This window comes from Chionomys nivalis, chromosome 18, assembly GCF_950005125.1.
Source record: "Chionomys nivalis chromosome 18, mChiNiv1.1, whole genome shotgun sequence".
NCBI classification, from domain to species: domain Eukaryota; kingdom Metazoa; phylum Chordata; class Mammalia; order Rodentia; family Cricetidae; genus Chionomys; species Chionomys nivalis.
In genome coordinates, this window is record NC_080103.1 from 2711471 (window position 1) to 2730377 (window position 18907).

Genomic DNA, 18907 nt, shown 5'->3' on the forward strand with positions numbered 1-18907 from the left:
GAGACAACTGACAATTTCTACCATTTACCCAGTGTTTACCTCTTGTTCACTAAAGTACCTTGTGCATATGACTTCATTTAATCCTTATCATAAAATAGCAAATCTTAGGGGAAAAGGTAGGAAGGTAGGAAAGAAGAAATGGAGGAAGAAGGAAGAAAGAGTGAGAAAGAGGGAGGGAAAGAGGGAGGGAGGGAGGGAGGGAGGGAGGGAGGGAGGGAGGGAGGGAGGGAGGGAGGGAGGGAGGGAGGGCAGGCTGATAGTATTATGGTGTATTTCCATGCCAGTGATCAGGGTCACAGTACAAAAATGACCAAGGGGCTGGAGAGATGGCTCAGAGGTTAAGAGCCCTGGCTGCTCTTCCAGAGATTCTGAGTTCAATTCCCAGCAACCACATGGTGGCTCACAACCATCTGTAATGATATCTGGTGCCCTCTTCTGGTGTATAGGCATACATGCAGGCAGAACACTGTATACATAAATAAATCTTTTTTTAAAAAATGACCAAGGCACAACGTGAACCCAGGGCTTGGGATTCCAAGCAGTCTAGAGCTCTTTCCATTGCTAGGAGCGCCCCCCATACTCCCCCTCCCCGAAATAGGAGGGAATTTGGCATGCAGACTCATGCCTTTCTCTTTTCTCTCGACTTCAATGACTTTGTGCTGGAGGGAGGGCAAGGATGAGAAGTGGAGGTCAGAGGAAAGGGAAGAGAGACTCACAAGCAGAAGAATCCATGCCTGAGGAAGCACAACAAAGGCACTGATAAAACTGAGCTGGGGGGGAGGGGGGGCAGGCGGATCTTAAGACCTGAAGATGGGCCACTGCTGGCTTCCCTTTTGTCCTCTCATTATTCAGATGGCCCAAGGCTCGCTGCAGTGACATCTACCCTGTCCCCTGTGCATTGTGGCTGGAGATCTGTTTTCAAAAGACAACCCATCAGGCCGCTCCAGCTGCAAACAGGCTGGTCTCTGGGTCCAGCAGAGAAATGGAGAAGAACAAGCAAAGTTCCCTAAACCACAAACCCTACTGCGGTATAAATCAGGAAAAGTAATGCTGTGTCTCCATCACCATAGTCCTCAGTGCAGAAAGCCTTGTCTCCACAGCTGTATTTCACATAAAGCTCTGGTCCTCAGTGTGATTGGGGCAGAGGATACCAAACTTTCAGAAACCATAATACCTAGTAAAGGCAAGGACAGCACAGCCTCCTCCACTCTTGACCTGCTTTTAGTTTGTTTTGTTTTTTAAGTATAATTAACCCTGTGTGTATGTGTGTGTGTATGTGTGTGTATAAACACACCTGCTTCTCTGTATGAGCACCTCACATATGCACATGGCCGCAGAAGCCAGAAGAAGGCATTAGAATCATCTGGAACTGGAGTTCTCAGTGGTAATAAACCACCAGATGTGGGTGCAAATGCTCTTAACCACTGAGCTATCTTTCTAGTCCCTTAGTTTTTGAAGAAGTTTGTGTAAGGAGTTGTTCAGAGAGAGCCAGGGAGGGTAGAGACAGCAGGGGGAAAAGCAAGGTTAGGAAGAGAGGAAAAGGTGGGACATCGAAGAGGGAAATGGAGAGGGGAGAAACAGATTGGGAGTCATTACTGAGCACGGTGAGTTTGGCCCGCCGGGAGCGCAGTGCAGCCTCTGTGGCCTGGCACTCATAGGAAGCATCGTCAGAGAGTTCGGCATCTGTGATCTCCAAGTTGTATTGACCAGCGTCCGCAGAGCCCACGACCCGGTACCGTGGCCAGGCTGCAGGGACGGAACGGGGAAGGTCAGAGTAAGACCAAGCTGTACTCTCTACCCAAGGCACATCATCTCCTCAGATCCTCCCCAAAGCAGAACCAGCATCCATTCCAGGTCAGTTCTCCCCACTTTGCCCTCTCCTGGGCACCTCTGGCAGGTGAGACTTTGAAGCACCAGACACAGACTCCGTAACTATTAAGCAGGAGGGGATAGTGAGGAATAAGCAGAGAGAGAGAGATGAGCAGATGAAATCTCCATGGCTGTTTACAGGTAAATGTTTCTCATGACGATAGCAAAGGAAAAGGAAGAAAAGAACGGGCAAGCAGGCAAGAGTGTGGCGAGAAGAGTGTGTGGGCAATAGTAAGCACAGGCCACCTCAGCACTTATGGACCACCTCTGTGTGGCCTGCAAGGAAGGAGAATGAGCAAGGTTTGCTGTTCCTCAAAGGAGAACCCAAGTGAGATTTCTGCTTCTTTTCCAAGACATAGGTTGGGCCTCTGTATCTAGTCTGCCCTGCTAATAGGCTCCCACTAGCTCCCATCATCTGCTTTTCCCTGCCCCCACCCCAAAGGCTATGAATTCTTCTGACTGCATATCTATTGATCTCTATCTCTCTCATGTTCCCTCTCATCAACAACAGATCCATCACATTCATTTCTTTCCTTTTATAGAGTGTGCCGTGCAGATTTCCTCAACCTAGACCCACAGCAAATAATCTCACCCCCCCCCAAAAAATAATAAGACCAGAAGTCTTATCATTATATAGTCCCTCACCCAATCACCTCATTGTGGTGCTTCATAGCTAACAATGTTACCCTCATAAAACACATCCTGCCACTTGGTGTAAAAATCAAGAGTGTACTTTTAAGATAGACAGACTGTGACTGTCAAACCCGCTTCACAAATCAGCTAACCAAGACAAAGAGAGCGACACAAATTGGTTTTCCTCAAGTCATTCAGTGGGCAAGTGCCCGAGGGGTAATGGGAGCCAGGTATCTCAGCTCTTTACCCTCTCTGCTGAGAAGTATTTCCAAGGGTCTCTGGACTTGCTTTGGGATATAGGAAGTTAGGGTGTTTGTCATTGGCTGAATTTTTGTGTTTTCTTCAGCACTGGCTACATAGCCTGTGCTTAACAAATGCTCATGGAATTATTAAACAAGAAAGTGCTTAGGTTGATGTTAACAGCAAAAGGTTACAAAAGGCAGACATGGACTATGAAGGGGGAAGAGAAAAGCATGAAGTACTCCATAGGCAGAGAATGGAGAACTGCTGTAATTACATTATAATTTCAAAAATAAAAAGGGAGAACGGGTAGGCAGTAGCTCAGCATACCAACTATGTGGGGTGGGCTGGGCTGGCCTTTGCTCTCCTTGCATCTCCTCCTGCTTGACCTGCCCGCAGCACCCCATTGCTGTCTCCCTGACTGTGTCTGTCTAGAGCTCTCCTGATCCCCCAGGCCACACACTACCTCTCTTGAGCCAATCCACAATCTGAGGAAAGAGAGAGTTGCAGGGTAAAAGTGACAGACCTCAGGAGTCAAGAACAGGATGGAGAGAAGGATGGGTAGCAAATACAGGAATCTAGGCTAAAAGTAGGGAAGAGGATTTCCGGGTGCTGGGTTAGGGTCAAACTCAAGGCCATGCAGCATGATAGCGTGCACTCTAATAAGGCACGGTCCCAGCCCATCACTCACCTTTGAGACCCTGGCCCATGCCAAGAGCCAGCCCGTCCTTGGTCCATTGTACAATCCCAGAGTAGTTGAGGAGCACACACGGCAGCACAGCCCGCTGTCCAGCCACCACAGTCTGATCAGCTGGCTCCTGACTGAAGCGAGTCTGGGTCCCAGGTAAAGCCAAAACTAGCAGCGAGTAAAAAGAAGGGTGAGGAGGGCTCCACCAACGTCCCTTGCAGGATTCTACTTTTATCCCGCAATCCGGGGCCATGCCTTCCCACACAAGATGCCACGTGCCCCCTTTACTCCTCCCTGTCAGGACCCCAGGAACAGGTCTAAAGTTCTGGAGGGTTTAGCGATCACAGAAATGGTTTGGCATTACCTAAAGGTCTTTGAATTGGGCCTGACCCAGTTTTGAACACTGAAGCCCAGAGAATCACACTTATCCAATGATCGCCCACTGAACGAATAATAGAGCTAGGGTTAGACTTCAAGCCCTTGCTGTCTGGTCCAAGGTTGTTTTTTAAAACCTCTTCTGCATTTGATGCCTCCCTTTAGACACTCAGGTTCATGGATGATACATTCATAACAGATGACTACAATGCCACAAGCCCTTCCTTCCCATGCAGTACGAACCAACAGATGTTCGGCTTTACCATGTACAATGTGTCTACTTGAGTGCATAGACAACTCCAAGGTGATAGTACATCCAAAGCCAAATAGACCTGAACCCACTTGTCTGCATACTGGCTCTGTTCCAAGTGTTTATCCTTGACCCAAGGGCTAGAACACAAGGATGAACCCACCAAAACATCTGCATGCACACACCCTCCTGCATCTTGGGAGCTGAGACAGTGTGGGACTTTGTTCTATTCTCCCTCGGGCTTCAGGAGCTACACATGGCTGCCTGGCTGGCAGCTTGTCCGGGAGCATTTGATGAGAGAACTGCAGAGTAATTGCCTTTAATTGTGGAGTCTAAATGGAGTACGGAATTGGATCACAGATTTCTTCTCTCTTGCTCCCACCAACAGGCTTGCTTCATCACTGGCTGGTCCCAGTGGTAGGGCACGCTGCACACTGGGCGCAGTATAATGTGAGCATTAGTTTCTTATACTGGACAAAAGGGAAGGAGAGGGGCTGATGAGAGATCAGCAAAGGGTTAAATTGGAGGCTTCCTTGCCCTGGCTCCAATAGGTCACACCAGGCAATCAAAATAAGCTCTCTTCAAAGCTTGGATTCCTGGTTTACCTTTTCTTCCAGCTCAGAGTCTATAGAGGCCACAACCCCCTAATCCAAGTCCTTTCAAACCCAGCTTCTCAATTCATTCCTCCCCAAGTCAAAACTTCCCAATCATCCAGTATATAGGTTTCACCCCACTTCTTAATCTGAATCAAACACAGGGCCCTCTACCACAGAGCAAAAGCCAAGCCCTGGGTCCTAGCCGACCCACCCCTTTCTTCTCTCCAGCTCCATTTCTCCCCTTCTTTCCAAATTTGTTCCCACATTCTCCATTCAGGAAAACCATAGCCCCTGTGCAAGCACGGATTGTCCCATCACTCGATCTTGTGGCAACTCTATCTACAGGGTTTCCTGTCCAAAGCTGTAGGGGATCAGGTCCATGTTTTTGTCATCAGGAGGTGGAAGACAGCTTGTTGGTGGGAGTGCTTTCCCTATCTGTTCCATGAGAATAGAACCTCTCTGTCTCACACACACACACACACACACACACACAACACAGAGTGGGGAACTCTCTTTTCTTTCTGTGTCTCCTGGGATCAGAATAGGACAGCACAGGAAGCACAGGATGAAGGCTTTGCCCTTGGTTAAATGCAACAATGCAGCTCTTTGGATCTGCATGGGATCAGGACATTAGAAAAGGTGTACCTGTTTTTTTTTTTTTATTGTAAGTGGCTCCCCAAATTTGAAGACCTAATTTCCCCAGCTTGTCTGTTTCAGGAAGAAAAGCTAAGTCTCATTCACATATCCAGAGAAAAGATGACAGGTGCTGAGACCCTGCAGGCCAGGTCAGCAGCCTGGTGTTACTAATTCCAGCATTTGTACTCATTATTATTTAAATTTATTCATATCCTTGCGTGTTCTCTAGTGAAGCTATGTGCAACAAACTCTGTATTCTGTGTCTCAAGGCTCCTCAAGCCCATGGTAAGGACTTGTGACGGGGTGGCCCATCCATAACTTTTCTACACAAAGCCTGGAGGCTTCTCCAGAGGACAGTGGGCAGCTGGCTGCATGTTTGCTTGCAATGAGGAGCGGTGTGACCCTGCAGTGGGAGAGCGGTGTAACGCACCTGGAGTCAGGAGACAAGCTCTTGCTGGAGTGAGAAGCAGGCAACCTTGGCCTGGTTCTTCCTTACCTGGATTTCCAGTTGCTCGCTGTAAGATGGCAAGACTCGAGTAGACTGCCAAAAACCCTTTCCGTTCAAATGCTAGGAGAATTGGCTTAGGAGAAGACTAAGGTTTCCATGGTCCCTCTGCTCCTCTTCCTAACTGAATAGCCCTGGCCAAGTTACCTTCCAAAGTGCATTTTCTTACTTGGGAATGATATGTCTCCCTCCTGGACCACTGTGAAGCCAAGTGTGGTGAGGTGGATGCAGGCCTACCAAAGTCCTTTGCATGTACCTACTAAATAGCCATGACCATTATCTATCCCTGAGCAGTTAGACAACTAGATATACACAAAGGAGACACTTGGGGGAAACATAAGAATGAGTAACAGAAGGGTGGTGTCTGTTTTTATGTGAATTTTGAAGTAAAATAAATTTTTGAGTCAGCCGTAGTTGAAGCAATTTGGTCTAAAAGCAGAGCGGAAGCAATGGTGAGCAGAGCCCAACGATGAAGGAGGAGGGGCCCTCAGGATTTGAATCCGTGGGAGGATCACTTTCTGTACCAAAGTCACAAGCAGTGGCACATGTCCCCAAACAGTCCAGCAGCCAAGACAGCACACGAGGAGAAAAGATGCCATGGCTGATACTTAAGTCAACTTATGATGAGGGAAAACACAGTCTGATCTAATTAAGTTCTTTTCTCTAAAGTCTACATAAGTTGGATATAGGTCACCCTTCAGGTCCCCATACAGGTCTCTGAAAAACCTTCTTTGAGATTCAAATAGTGGCCTCATCTGGGACGTCTTCCATGATTACATGCACTGCCTCAGAGCCTATTAACTTCTTTTCTCTGCCATAGTGAGGACCACACTGCTCAGGTCAGCTACCTCAGCGCAGCCTGGGGCAATTTTTTGAGTCTGGACTGTGTCACCCACAGCCCTAAGTCACATTACAAGTGCCTGCCGGAACACTTAGAGCTGTGACACAGGGGTGTGCTAAGTTAGTCTAGTCACAGATGGATTATTAGGAGCCAATACCCAAGTCCAACCTTGTGAAACTTCTTCAGGGAAAGCATAGCACTGCCCTCTCCCTCCACTCTGCCCCATCTAAGTGAGGCTGAAACATGCAAGATGTGGAAGCAACAGTGTGTTCTCTCCAGTGAGGGGAACACTGAAAACTAGGATATGGTGCAGAACTGGGAAGGATAACACTCTGTCTAGAAGGTTCTGTTGCAGATGATGAGGGGAAGTAGACAGTGGAAGAGAATGTCTGGAAATCTCTGAGCATAAAGGGTAGTAGTGCCCCAAGAGAAGACAATAAGGTATTTAAAGAAAAGACATAAGGTGTTGGTAAGTCTTACAGTGTCAAGAGGGGCCAATAACCTAGAACATGTGACCTAGCGAGTGATACACCACAACTCAAGCATGCCTCCGAGGTCCTGGGTACCTGAGCTACCAGCTAAGCTTAGTGAAGCCTGTTCTGAACTGAGAGGGAAAATCTCAGTCCTTACATCTGGGTCTGTGAACATGCCCTCATCCATGTCCAGGAACAGAACCAGCAGAGTATAGCAACGCAGAGAGAATCAGAAAAGCCATGGCCACAGAGAGACGAGCACAGACTAACCTCTTGCTACAGCATCAAGTCAGCAGCTTTGAGCTTCTGAGGGTATTTAAAGGGAATTTTCACTTCCATCCTGCTCCCTCCCAAACTTCAGACTCTATCACAGATGAGGCAAGCCAGCTACAATGAAGACAGATCACGACACACACACACACACACACTTGATAGGGCATTAACGGAGGTACTGAAACAAACACTGAGAAACAGCCAAAACAGCTAAAGGTAGACATTCACACAAAGGCAGAGGGGAAAGGATAAGGAAGGACCCTTAAGACCGATATGTCTGTAGTGTCCTAATGGGGCCAAGGTAGAAGAGAAGACGGGAGAGTTACCTACCAAGAGAAACCAAAAACAGAGTGACTCCAGACCTACCTACAGAGGTGAGGTCGGCTCAGCCTCTTCTTCAAGAGTTATCTAGTAAGTACCCACTGTCTGAGCAACCTTTTCTTTCCTACCTCTATTGGGATTTCTGAGACTCAGTGTGGGTTTTCCCTCAGGGCAACAGTGAATAGGGCAAATGAAGTAGGGAAGGGATTCACACTGGAGAGGTAAGGGGAGCCGAGGGACTGACCCCCTGCCACCGTACCTCTGTCTCATTCCTAGATCACAGGGACTGACCCCCTGCCACCGTACCTCTGTCTCATTCCTAGATTGCCTTCCTTCCGAGTTAACTGCCAACTCTTAGCACAACTTCTAGTGACAAAGCTCTTCTAGCCTCCTTCCTTTACCCTCTCACAGCTGTGTCTGCACTTCTGGTGAGAGAAAACACACAATTGCCTTAGATTAAAAATTACTCATGTGTGTTTTGTCTCCCTGCTCTCCTGTGAGCCCCTGAGAACAGAGGTTTTGATTTACCATTTCTGCTCATTCAGCCCCAGCAACGCTCCATAATAATAAATACCCGCAATTATAAAATGCTGACTGTGTGCCATTCTGATGTCTTACAGACACTGTTCCTAGCATTATAATCCGCTACATAGTGGTAGTTATTACCTGCATTTTAAAGAAAGGGGAATATGGTCTGGCAGAAATGAGATAAAAACAAGCGTCTCAGCTCCACAGTCGCTACTGTTGGTATTCTGTCACATTCTAGGAATATCCAATCCTGTAAATGAGTTGGATTCATGCCTCAGCCTGAGAAAGAGCTACTGATAGCCTTCAGTTCTGCCCCGCCTGCCATTTCTGACCTCCACTTTACAGCTTAAACTTCATCTCCAGTCTGCTTACCTCTTGGGTAGATAGTGGCACTTGGGTCTGGGGTTTGGCCCCACAGCCGTGTAGCTAGCACTTGCCTTGTGTGCTATTGGCATAGGAGAAGCTTGGCAGGAATGCATGGAGGGAATGGTGAGCAGAGTCTCTCTCCCAAGCCCAGAGAGTTTCAGTGGAAACAATAGCAGTCTTTAAGCCACCAATGACAACCCATAGCGTGTGTGTACGTGTGTGTGTGTACGTGTGTGTACGTGTATGTGTGTGTGTGTAAATAGGTCCTGCATATGAAAGACTTGCTGTTGTACCTAGACTCGCTGGTACGGTTTTACCAAGCTCCAGGTCACTGGGTAGTTAAGGGTTCATAATAAGAAATCACAGCTCAGAGACACCAGGACACTTCCCTGAGCCACACAAATGTTAAGGTTGGGATACAGTAAGCACAGAAGGAAACCAAGTTCTCCCAGGGATGCTATCTCAAGTAGTCCACTGCAGTCTTCTCCTGGGAGCCCCTGGGCCAGACACTGATCCCCAGGTCTCTATACTTCCTCTCGATGTTGTCTCTGCATTCCTTCATCTAACACATTCTTTCCCCTTCTTCATGACTCAGGTGTGTCCTTCTGTCCCTTTCTCTATTATCACCCCAGCTCTGGGGGCGTGGTCAGGTCAGTCTTTGTTCATGAACAAATTTCCAATCTCCGTTTATCTGCTGAGCCTAGCAAGGACAGAGAATTCAAACCTCTTTTTGTTGTTGCTTTTTTTTTCTGGCACTGAGCATTGAGCCCAAGTACTCATGCATGCTAGGCAAAGCTCAACCACTGAACTACACCCCTTGCCCTCAAACCCTAGTTTTGATGGAGAATTAGGAATTGACCCCTAGGGTTAAACTATTTATGATGGACATGTTTATATCTTCTCACAATCATAAACTTCATATGGTCACACATAAGCAAGCAAGCACATGTGTACCCTTTCCTGCCCATGCAAACACCTCTTCTGTGTCCTTGTGTGTGAATACACATCTGTCTGCTCAAGGGCAGTCTGCTCTGTTCTGGAGGACGTACCCTTGTAGCTGGCGACTGCTTGTTCATTTCCCAGCCACCCAGACCAGAAAAATCACATAGAAACTGTATTAATAATAACACTGTTCAGCCTATTAGCTCCGGCTTCTCATTAACTAACTCCTACATCTTAAATTAATCCTTTTCTATTAATCTGTGACTCACCACGAGGTGGTGACCTACCAGTAAGGTTCTGGCTGGTAGCTGGTGCCTTTCTCCTTCAGCAGCTACATGGCGTCTCCTCCACTCTGCCTACTTCCTCTGTATATCTCTGTTCGGATTTCCTGCCTGGCTTTACTCTACTAAGCCATTGGCGTTAGCTTCTTTAATAACCAATGGTAATAAAACATATTCATAGCATACAAAGGGTAATCCCCCATCATGCCTTGATGGTCATGTTCCCAGAGCCTAGCCTGAAAGGACCAACCAGAACCAGAGAGAGTGGGGGCAAGCACATGGAAGCCAGGGAGTTGGGCAGCAGGAGAAAGGGATGGTGGGGGCTGAGCCCCGTCTCCCTGGATTTATCAAAGAGCAGAAATGAGTCCCGTGGGCTGAAGCAGTCCCTGAGCGCATCACTCCAGACCATGCTGCCTTTCAAAGCAAAGCCTCTGATTCACACTGACAGCCTCAGATGGAACTAAATCTCTCTACTGTCCCTCCCTCTCCTGCTTTTGCTTTCCTCATCTTGACAGGGTGTCCTTCCCCATGCCAGCCATTCACTTACCACAGAGACTTTCACAGTGGATTCTCTGAGAAAAGAGGATTTCAAGTCTGTGGGATGGGCCAGCAAAGAAGGAAGGCAAAAAGAAAGATTTGTGCTTCTGATGGAGGAGAAGGAAGAGGCGTAAGGAGAGGAGGAAGGCCATAGACAAGGCTGAGGTTGGTCAGAGTGAGGTCAGATAACATAAAAGAGCAGAAAGCTGGGTTGGACACCCTGAGGCAGACCGTTGGACCAGATGTTCCAGAAAAGAGGCTCTATGTCAGCTCAGCTGGGCAGGCAGAAAGAATCAAGGCCTGTTGTTTCTGTTCTATTTTGAGCCCCACCTAGAGTCCTTAAAATGGATGTGAGTGCCTTTTGAAGCCATGGCCTCTTCCTCTGACAGAAGGCTTCACTTTGTGAGTGGGAAAACTTATAGATGTGCTTGGAGGACTGGTTAAGTCCAACCAGGCGCTGTGTGTAGACGGTGAAGAGAACAATGGACAGCCCACACCCCAGACTGGCATCCAAATACTCAGAATTGTTGCAACATCTACCACCCTGTCCACAGAGTCGCCCAGTGTCACCTTCCCCTTTGAGTGGGAAAACTCAGGTATAGGGGCCTCAAATGTTCTCTTCACCACCTTCCTCCCCTCAGGCCCTTCTCCTCCACACAGCCTGTGTGACCACAGAACTCCAATGCTATCTCCAAAACTGGGGGTAGAGAGAACAGCCAAAGGGTACTTTTTTCAGGCACCAGATGGGATTTTGCAAATGGCTAGAGCCTGGCCTGTTTCCTGGCATTAGAGAAGACTACACAGGCCGGCTGGTATTTGCTGCGACAGAAGAGGAGGTTTATGAGTCTGGACCAGTGGATCTGTCTTCCGGAGCGACAAGAAGAGAGCCCCGAAATACAAAGGGCAGAATGGGGCAGGCTTTACACAACTCTGCCAAGGAGAAGCAAAATTCCATGGATCAGAAATTTTCTCAAAGACGTGTGCGTGGACCTGGTCTTGGCTTTGTCACCAACCTGTCGGACTCTGGGAAAGACACACCACTCCTCTGGGCAGTAGCTTTTCGGTATAACATGAAGGAGCTGAGTAATTTGGCCACAGGAACCTCCTGACTTGGGTTCTAAGACTCTATCATCCCTTGCCCAAGCCCCGAGGCTATCTGCCCAGTCACCTTCATACTAAAGGACGCCTGTCTGTCTGCGCCTATCTTAGTGTCCCCTGGATGGGGACGGCGGGGGTTGACAACAGGACAGTGGCAGAAAGGGCCCAAGCACGACACCCAGGCTCGGAGGCAGAGGGCATCTTTGTTTTCCTCTTTAAGGAAGTCCCACATTTCAACATTCCCTCCCACAGGGTCACAGTGAATCAACAGAGCAGAGAGAAAAGGCAAGCGTGGACTCTGAGGCCATTTGCTGGTTTGGCCAACTCACAAGGACACACGTGTGGCTAGAAACCACCCCACCTGTCCCATCTGGGCCTCCAGCCCCTAGGTACCTGGGCTAGACCTGCTCTGACAGCTCTATGCAAATATGGACTGGCAGGGGCCCTGACAATGTTTTATAGAAAGTACAATAATATGGAGGAGAGCCAAGTGGGGTTGGCTGTAGCAGGTACAACAGACAGAAGCACAAAGGGGGTGGCAGGGCTCAGTGTCTGGCTCTGCTAAAAACAAAACCAAACCCTGAATTTCCTTTTGGTTCCAATAGGCAAGGAAAGGGAGGGAGGGAGAAGAGGCAGGTTGACAGCAAGAACCCAGAAAGTGGAGAGGGAGAAGAGGGGAACTAGAATAAAGACAGAGAAATTCAAAGATGGGGAGAAGGTGAGCAGGGAAGAAAGGAGACCTCTACTCTGCACTACCTCTGGGCCGCAAAGGCAGGGAAGCTGGCATGAGCTAGAAAAGATTAAAACTAAGGCTGTAGATGGATTGGTAGAGGCTCCCATGGAATATATGAAAGCTCAGGGCTCTATCCCAACTGATGTGGGAGAGTCTTTTGTTTTGTGTTGATTTTATTGGTTAAATAAAGAGACTGTCTTGGCCCTTTAATAGGACAGAAAATTAGGTAGGCGGAGTAGACAAAACAGAATGCTGGGAGAAAGAAGCCGAGTGAGGAGTCGTCGCCATGATTCTCCCATTCCAGACAGACGCAGGTTAAGATCTTCCCTGGTAAGCCAACTCGTTGTGCTACACAGAATATTAAAAATGGGTTAGATCAATATGTAAGAGCTAGCCAATAAGAGGCTGGAACTAATGGGCCAGGCAGTGATTAAAAGAATACAGTTTCCATGTAATTATTTCGGGGCATAAGCTAGCCATGTGGGCGGCTGGGTGCCGGGGACGCAGCCCCGCCGCTCCCTTTTCAACACCCAACACTCCGGAATTCTGGCAAATAGTACGTCTACACTCCTAGAATTCAGAAAACGGAGAAAAAGCAATCAGGATCTTAAGGCCAGCATGAGCTACATAACAAATTAGGGACCAGCCTGAGCTACGTGAGAGCAGCTCAGAAAAAAAATTAACATCAGGCAGTGAAAGAAAAAGGAAGAATAGAGGTGAAGTGATACTATGTTACAAAAGAGAAAAGAAAGAACGTAAGGACAGAAAAAGACAAAAGAGAAAAATCAGAAATAGAACCCTGAATATGCAAAGCCTCCCTGAGGTGAATCCAAAAATAAAAAACTTAGGTCCCTAAGGCCATCTGCAAGAAAGGGGAAAAAAAAAAAAAAACCAAGAAAAACAGTGGCCTGGAGGTTAGGGTCGTAAAGGGTAAAATCCAACAAACGAGAACTGGAAGTGGGAATCACAGGGAATAGGGAAAAAGCCTCCAAATCCCCAGTGGTTTCAGAACTAGTCTCTCAGTTATAGAGTCCCCTCTATAGAGTTGGGTACACCACAACGTGTGCTTGTCCCTGCACTAATAGAACTGCAGTATGGGGGTGGAGGATTTTGTTGGAAGCACTCAGGCACCGAAGGAAGAGCTGATAGATGGAACAATGGGAAGCAAGTCTCAAGAACCAAGTACTGAAGATTGTCAGGGAGAAGAAAGGAGAATGAAGATAGTGGCAGAGAAGTTGCAAGGAAGGAATTGAAGAATTTCAGAGATGGGAGCCAAAGGGAAGACAGGCGTGAGTTAACATCAACAGCTGTGACCTCATCTGAAGCTTTGGATGTCTTAGATCAAAGAAAGGGGGGGGGTGTCTTTGAGAACTGGAGTCACCCTTGTGAGGATTATACAAGGAAAGGAAAGGAAAAGAAAAAGAGATAGGCCATATCTGGGGCAGTTCCGGTCCCTGCCTATCAGGGTCCAAACCTAACATCCTCCTACAAAAGTCCTCAGGAGGTCTAAGCCTCACTCTCCAGGTATTTGTGCCTCATTTCCTACCTACCTGACCCTGCCTCGGCACACACAAACTTTCCTGGTTCTAACTTCATGGTCCCTTTGGAGCCATTTTCTCAGGCACATGGGTCCCCAAAGTACTGGTTCTGGCCCAAAAGACATCCTCTGCTTGTTTGAACATTCTTACTTATTGCTGTAATGAACTTTTAGAGTCAGAATGATACCCAAGTCCCCCTCATACACCGGAAACCTAGGAAGAAATGTAGTCTAGGTCCCTCCACATATGTTTTCTGGAACATTCTCTCAAATAAAAGTCTCAATTCAGAGACTCAGAAAGGTATAGACAGTAAGAAGTTTTCCTTCACTTAGGCACTGAAAAAATCAGAAGGAAATCCAGGTCTTGGGACACAGGGCTAGCATTCCTGAGGATACGTCTCTGCTTCTAAGTTTATGGACTTTATTACATTCTCACTCCCAGAAGATTCAGGGTAAATATTAATCTCCTAGAATCCTCAACCCATTATTACAGATGCCCTTTGTAGGTGCCTCAAGCGCTTTTAGAGGGATCACCATAGTCTGTGAGTAGAATCAACCAATAGAGGAAGGCGTGGGTCTTAACTCCATGAGGACTTGACTCTACACGTAAATGGCTATAGAAAATGAAGGAGACGCTATGCATGCCCACAGCCTGGGTGTGTCCCCAGACCCCATGACTGTACTTCTACATAAAATACAGAAACACATGAATGACTGTGGGTTCTGGGAACAGAGCAATCTAGTTACATAAGAACATTCTGAATTCTTTTTTCTCTATTTAGAGACAAGGTCTAACTCAGTTTCCCAGGCAAGCTTTGAACTTTCAGCCTTGCTGTCTCAGTACCCAAGAAGTTTGGATTACAGGCCTGTGCTACCACCACCAGCACCACCAGAGCAAGTTTTCTGAAAGTAGAAAGTAGCGCGCTCCCATGACTAAAGGCTTCAGTGATGAAGCAGGTTGCCTGTTTCTCAATAGTGTTATAGAGAACTCTGGATATACTTATGATTTCCATTTTTTTCTTGAGGTAAACACCCATCAAATAATGAATCCATACCGGGCGGTGGTGGCGCACGCCTTTAATCCCAGCACTCGGGAGGCAGAGGCAGGTGGATCTCTGTGAGTTCGAGACCAGCCTGGTCTACAAGAGCTAATTCCAGGACAGGCTCCAAAGCCACAGAGAAACCCTGTCTCGAAAAACCAAAAAATAAATAAATAAATAAAATAAAATAAAAAATAATGAATCCATGATCATTCAATCAAGGTAGATTTGAAATGTTAAGGAAAGGAGCACTGAATCATGACGTCTCAAGGGAAAAGAACAGATCAGCGATGAGCTAAAAGGGCAGTCAAGATAAAGTCAAGGACAGACCTTTAGGCAATGACTTCACCATAATAGTGTTGGGCCTTGGACACGATCAAGCCTCACCCAGACTTAGACCTATGCCCATTCTGTATTTTATTCTGGACCTGTGTTCAGATGACGAGATAGAAAACCCCTTGGAATAACAGATATAATCTCATTCATCTTCTGAAATGACTTGCCTTACATACCATCGGTTCTCAATAAATAATTATTCAATTATTTTCATTAATGATTAAATTATGCATATCAATTAAATATACATTTATTCATGTAACAAATATTTATTGAGTGTCTACAACCTACCAGGCACTGGACTCAGGATACAATGATAAACTTGGTATGACTGCCTTTCCCCCATTAGAAATCCACTAGACAGACAGACACACACACACACACACACACTCTCTCTCACACACACACAGAGGCTGATAAGTCTTCACCAAAAGGAAAACCATGCATCCTTCTGTCTAAAACCAAGGCATAGTAGGCTTTTCCAATTAATCTTCATTAAAAAGATTCCCCACAAAGGCACTTCCAGAAGGCCCAAGCTGAGGTTATCTGGATCAATCTTGTGCAAAGTGAAAGCAGAGCCAACAGGCTGTGGAATTGATCCATCTAGCTATTCACTCTACACAGAGAGGAGGCATGGAATGTTAATTTGCTGCAGGGAGCTGGGGGAGCCTGGTTTGGGGGCTCTAAAATCAACTGTAAAGCAGGGCCCCAGCAGCCTGCAAAGAGGGTAGAAACTCAGGGATAGGCTGATGACTCCAAGGCAGGGAGCCACATGGGGAACTTCTCTATTTGTTTCTCATCTTTCTTCCTTTGCTTGCTTCAGTTTGCTTGTTAAATGGGACACACATATCCCAAGGGCAAAGGTGAACCAAGAAGGCTAAAGTAACTTATCTTACCACATGATAGGGACATGGTGACAACTGATTGTGGGCTTATGGCAAGAGTTCATGGAGGCATAATCTGAGACTGCTTGGATTCTAAACCTGGAGCTCCCAAGAGCTTCTCCTTCATAAAAGGTTTCAGACAGGAGCTTGATGGGACCCACGGCAGAGAAGATGTAGACACAGCATAGGACCATCCTGAAGAATGCGGCCTACCTTGGCATCTCTTATTCTTTCCTGTTGATATGTTTGTATCACCCTCTGTTATCTCAAGAAAGGGAGGTCTCTTATTCCTCCGTTCCCATAGTCCCTGGTCCCTGGAATAACTTATCAATTTGATTTAGCTGCCCAGCCCTCCATTTTGAGGCTTCTTTGACAGCTCATGACAGCTGTCTCACAGCGCGTGTCCTGGATAAGCCAATATTCTCTTGAGTTATTTCTTTGAGGGGGAAGAGGGCAAGGGGCAGCGCATTCCAACAAACAGCCTGTGTTTTCCTTGACATGAGAGTCAATCCAGCTCACAGTCCTCGGATGCATGGGTAGATAGATTAATGCATGGGAGGTGAAGTTCTCCCAAGATCACAGGTCGGTTCTGAGAGTAAGGGAAGGGTTAAGGAGGGGCTGCGTGGAGAGAAACCTCTAACCCAGGCTCTCAGTGGGTGGACTGCAGAGTTTTCTGAAATGTAGGATAGAAGCAGTCTGACCTTTGCTCAGAGAGTTCTGGAACAAACTTCCTTTCTCCTGAAATATTGGTATTCCATCTATCCACTTCGCACGCTGAACTTATCCATACTGTTACTTCACTGGGAAAGAAAGCAAAGGTATGTCTCTGCTTCAGGCACTCCAGCATTTCTCCTCACCTGTCTCCCTTGGAAGTGATGGTTCAATGCAGAACTCCCTGCTCCTGGTTGGATGAGCATGATTCCGCAAGGGGTCTGCCTTAAAGGCCAATGAAGGAGATTGTAGGACATTTCCCCAGATACAGAGGTGGTGGGGATGGATGACGTGGTAGCGTGCTCTGAAGAAATGAACTGAGGAGGATAGGCAGAGTGAAACAGCAGGGATGGGGGAGTCAAAAGGAGAAGATGGGAGAGACCACATCCCCTAAGTATGGTGAAGACACACACCCGATAAAGATAGAAGGATCCCGTGTGTGTAAAGAATTAGAACTGAGAGTCTGGGACTTCAAGGGGCAGTGGTGAGGGGAAGGAGAAAGAGAATGGGGAGGGGGGCAAATAGGTGGACCTAGAGACTCCAAGCAGATTAAAAATAAGGAGTGAGACTCAGAGAGATTCAACCACAGCCCCAGGAATGCAGACATCCTGCCGGGGGGAAGTAGAGGAGGAGAGAAGGGGAAAGGGCTGATAGCTAGGAGGGGTAACAGACGGCCACAGTCATTAAAAGGATTTCAGTCAGTTCTGCAAGCTTTAGGCAGCATAGACAAGCTTGAGTAAGCACTGGGAGAAAAGAATTTAGCAGGGCTTCGGAAGAAGGAACTTGCACAGAAATCTCTTCGACGCCACCACTATAGCCATACATTCCTGCTTTAGTCTTCACCCCTGGCCAACCTTAACCCCAGCACAACCAGACCTTACCTGTCTTGAAGGCACACATCTCAAGCGACCTTAGTACCAAGAACTGCTTGAGTGATCAAAAGGCGTTTATTGAATCACTAAAATCCTAAGGCATGCCTTCATCTTCCAAGTCACCCTAATATGGAGTCTGATGTCAGATGCCAACTCTTATGCCTCTCTGCAATTTTTTTTGTATTTACTTTTTTTTATTTTATTCTTTTTTAATTAAAATTTCTGCCTCCTCCCCATTTCCCATTTCCCTCCCCCTTCTCCCACATATTGCCCCCTCCCCCCACTCACCTCCCCCCTATCCCCACTCCTCTTCTCCTCCCCCCACTCCATTCCCCCTCCCTCTCGATACTGAAGAGCAGTCCAAATTCCCTGCCCTGCGGGAAGACCAAGGTCCTCCCACTTCTATCTAGGTCCAGGAAGGTGAGCATCCAAACAGGCTAAGCTCCCACAAAGCCAGTTCATGTATTAGGATCGAAACCTAGTGCCATTGTCCTTGGCTTCTCATCAGCCTTCATTGTCCGCCATGTTCAGAGAGTTCTTCAACTAATTCCACCCCACATTTTTTCTGCCCCCACATACCTGGACGGATACGTTAAATCACGGAGGCCGTAAAAGTCAAAGATAAACAGAAGGTAAACTTAATCTGGAGCCACATCACACTGGAAATGCAGACGTCTAGACTCTCAGGCTAATACGGACAGTGGTTTGGTCCTAAAAAGTGGGAGTAAATAGGGGTCTGGGGTCTGTTACAAGGATGTGAGGCTCAAGACAAAGGAATCTGCTGCTGAGCTGTGAGAGCAGTGAGAGTGAGGTAAACTGAAACAAGTCTAAACAGACAGAAGCTGCCAGCTCCAGTTGACCGGGCAGAACCTGACATCTGCCTCTAACTCCTTTCCAGCCCTGTGCTGTGCAGGTTGCCAGCAGAAAGGCTGTGGTGAGGAGGGTGCTGACAGTGTACTGAGCTACTCAGTACTGAGCCTCTTCCTACCTGATCCTGCCTGACTCTGGAGCAGTCTTCTCCCTCTGATCTCTGCTCCTTCCTCTGATAGCTCCAAAGAGCAAAGCTCTCCACATCTCTCAGGAGCTGCTGCTGTGGTGTCGGGGGCAAAAAAAGAGTTCTCTTGTCTCAGCCAAATCTGATGACTGGAATGTATGACAGATGTGCAAGGCTTGGGTCCTCAGCTCATGGAAGAGGATGATGGAGTTAGTTGTAGCTCTTTCTCTAAGGGATGAGACATCAGTTCCCAGATGTCATCTGGAGCATACATTCATAGAGATGTCACTATAGCCAAGATGTCAGGGAGACTGAAAATTTACTCTGGCTTCCAACTGTTTCCTTTTC

At 47.3% G+C, this 18907-nt stretch overlaps 1 protein-coding gene across 4 annotated transcripts in view; it reads right to left on the reverse strand.

Moving 5' to 3' along the window:
* The window catches only part of Kirrel1 (kirre like nephrin family adhesion molecule 1), an 87585-nt gene that overhangs the window by 12056 nt on the left and 56622 nt on the right, over nucleotides 1–18907 (reverse strand). For all 4 annotated transcript variants that reach the window (XM_057793592.1, XM_057793591.1, XM_057793593.1 and 1 more), the window contains 2 exons: nucleotides 3434–3598; nucleotides 1597–1746 (listed from right to left, as the gene is read on the reverse strand). In XM_057793592.1, coding sequence (XP_057649575.1) covers nucleotides 1597–1746; nucleotides 3434–3598 — 315 coding nt within the window. The remainder of the gene's footprint in view (nucleotides 1–1596; nucleotides 1747–3433; nucleotides 3599–18907) is intronic.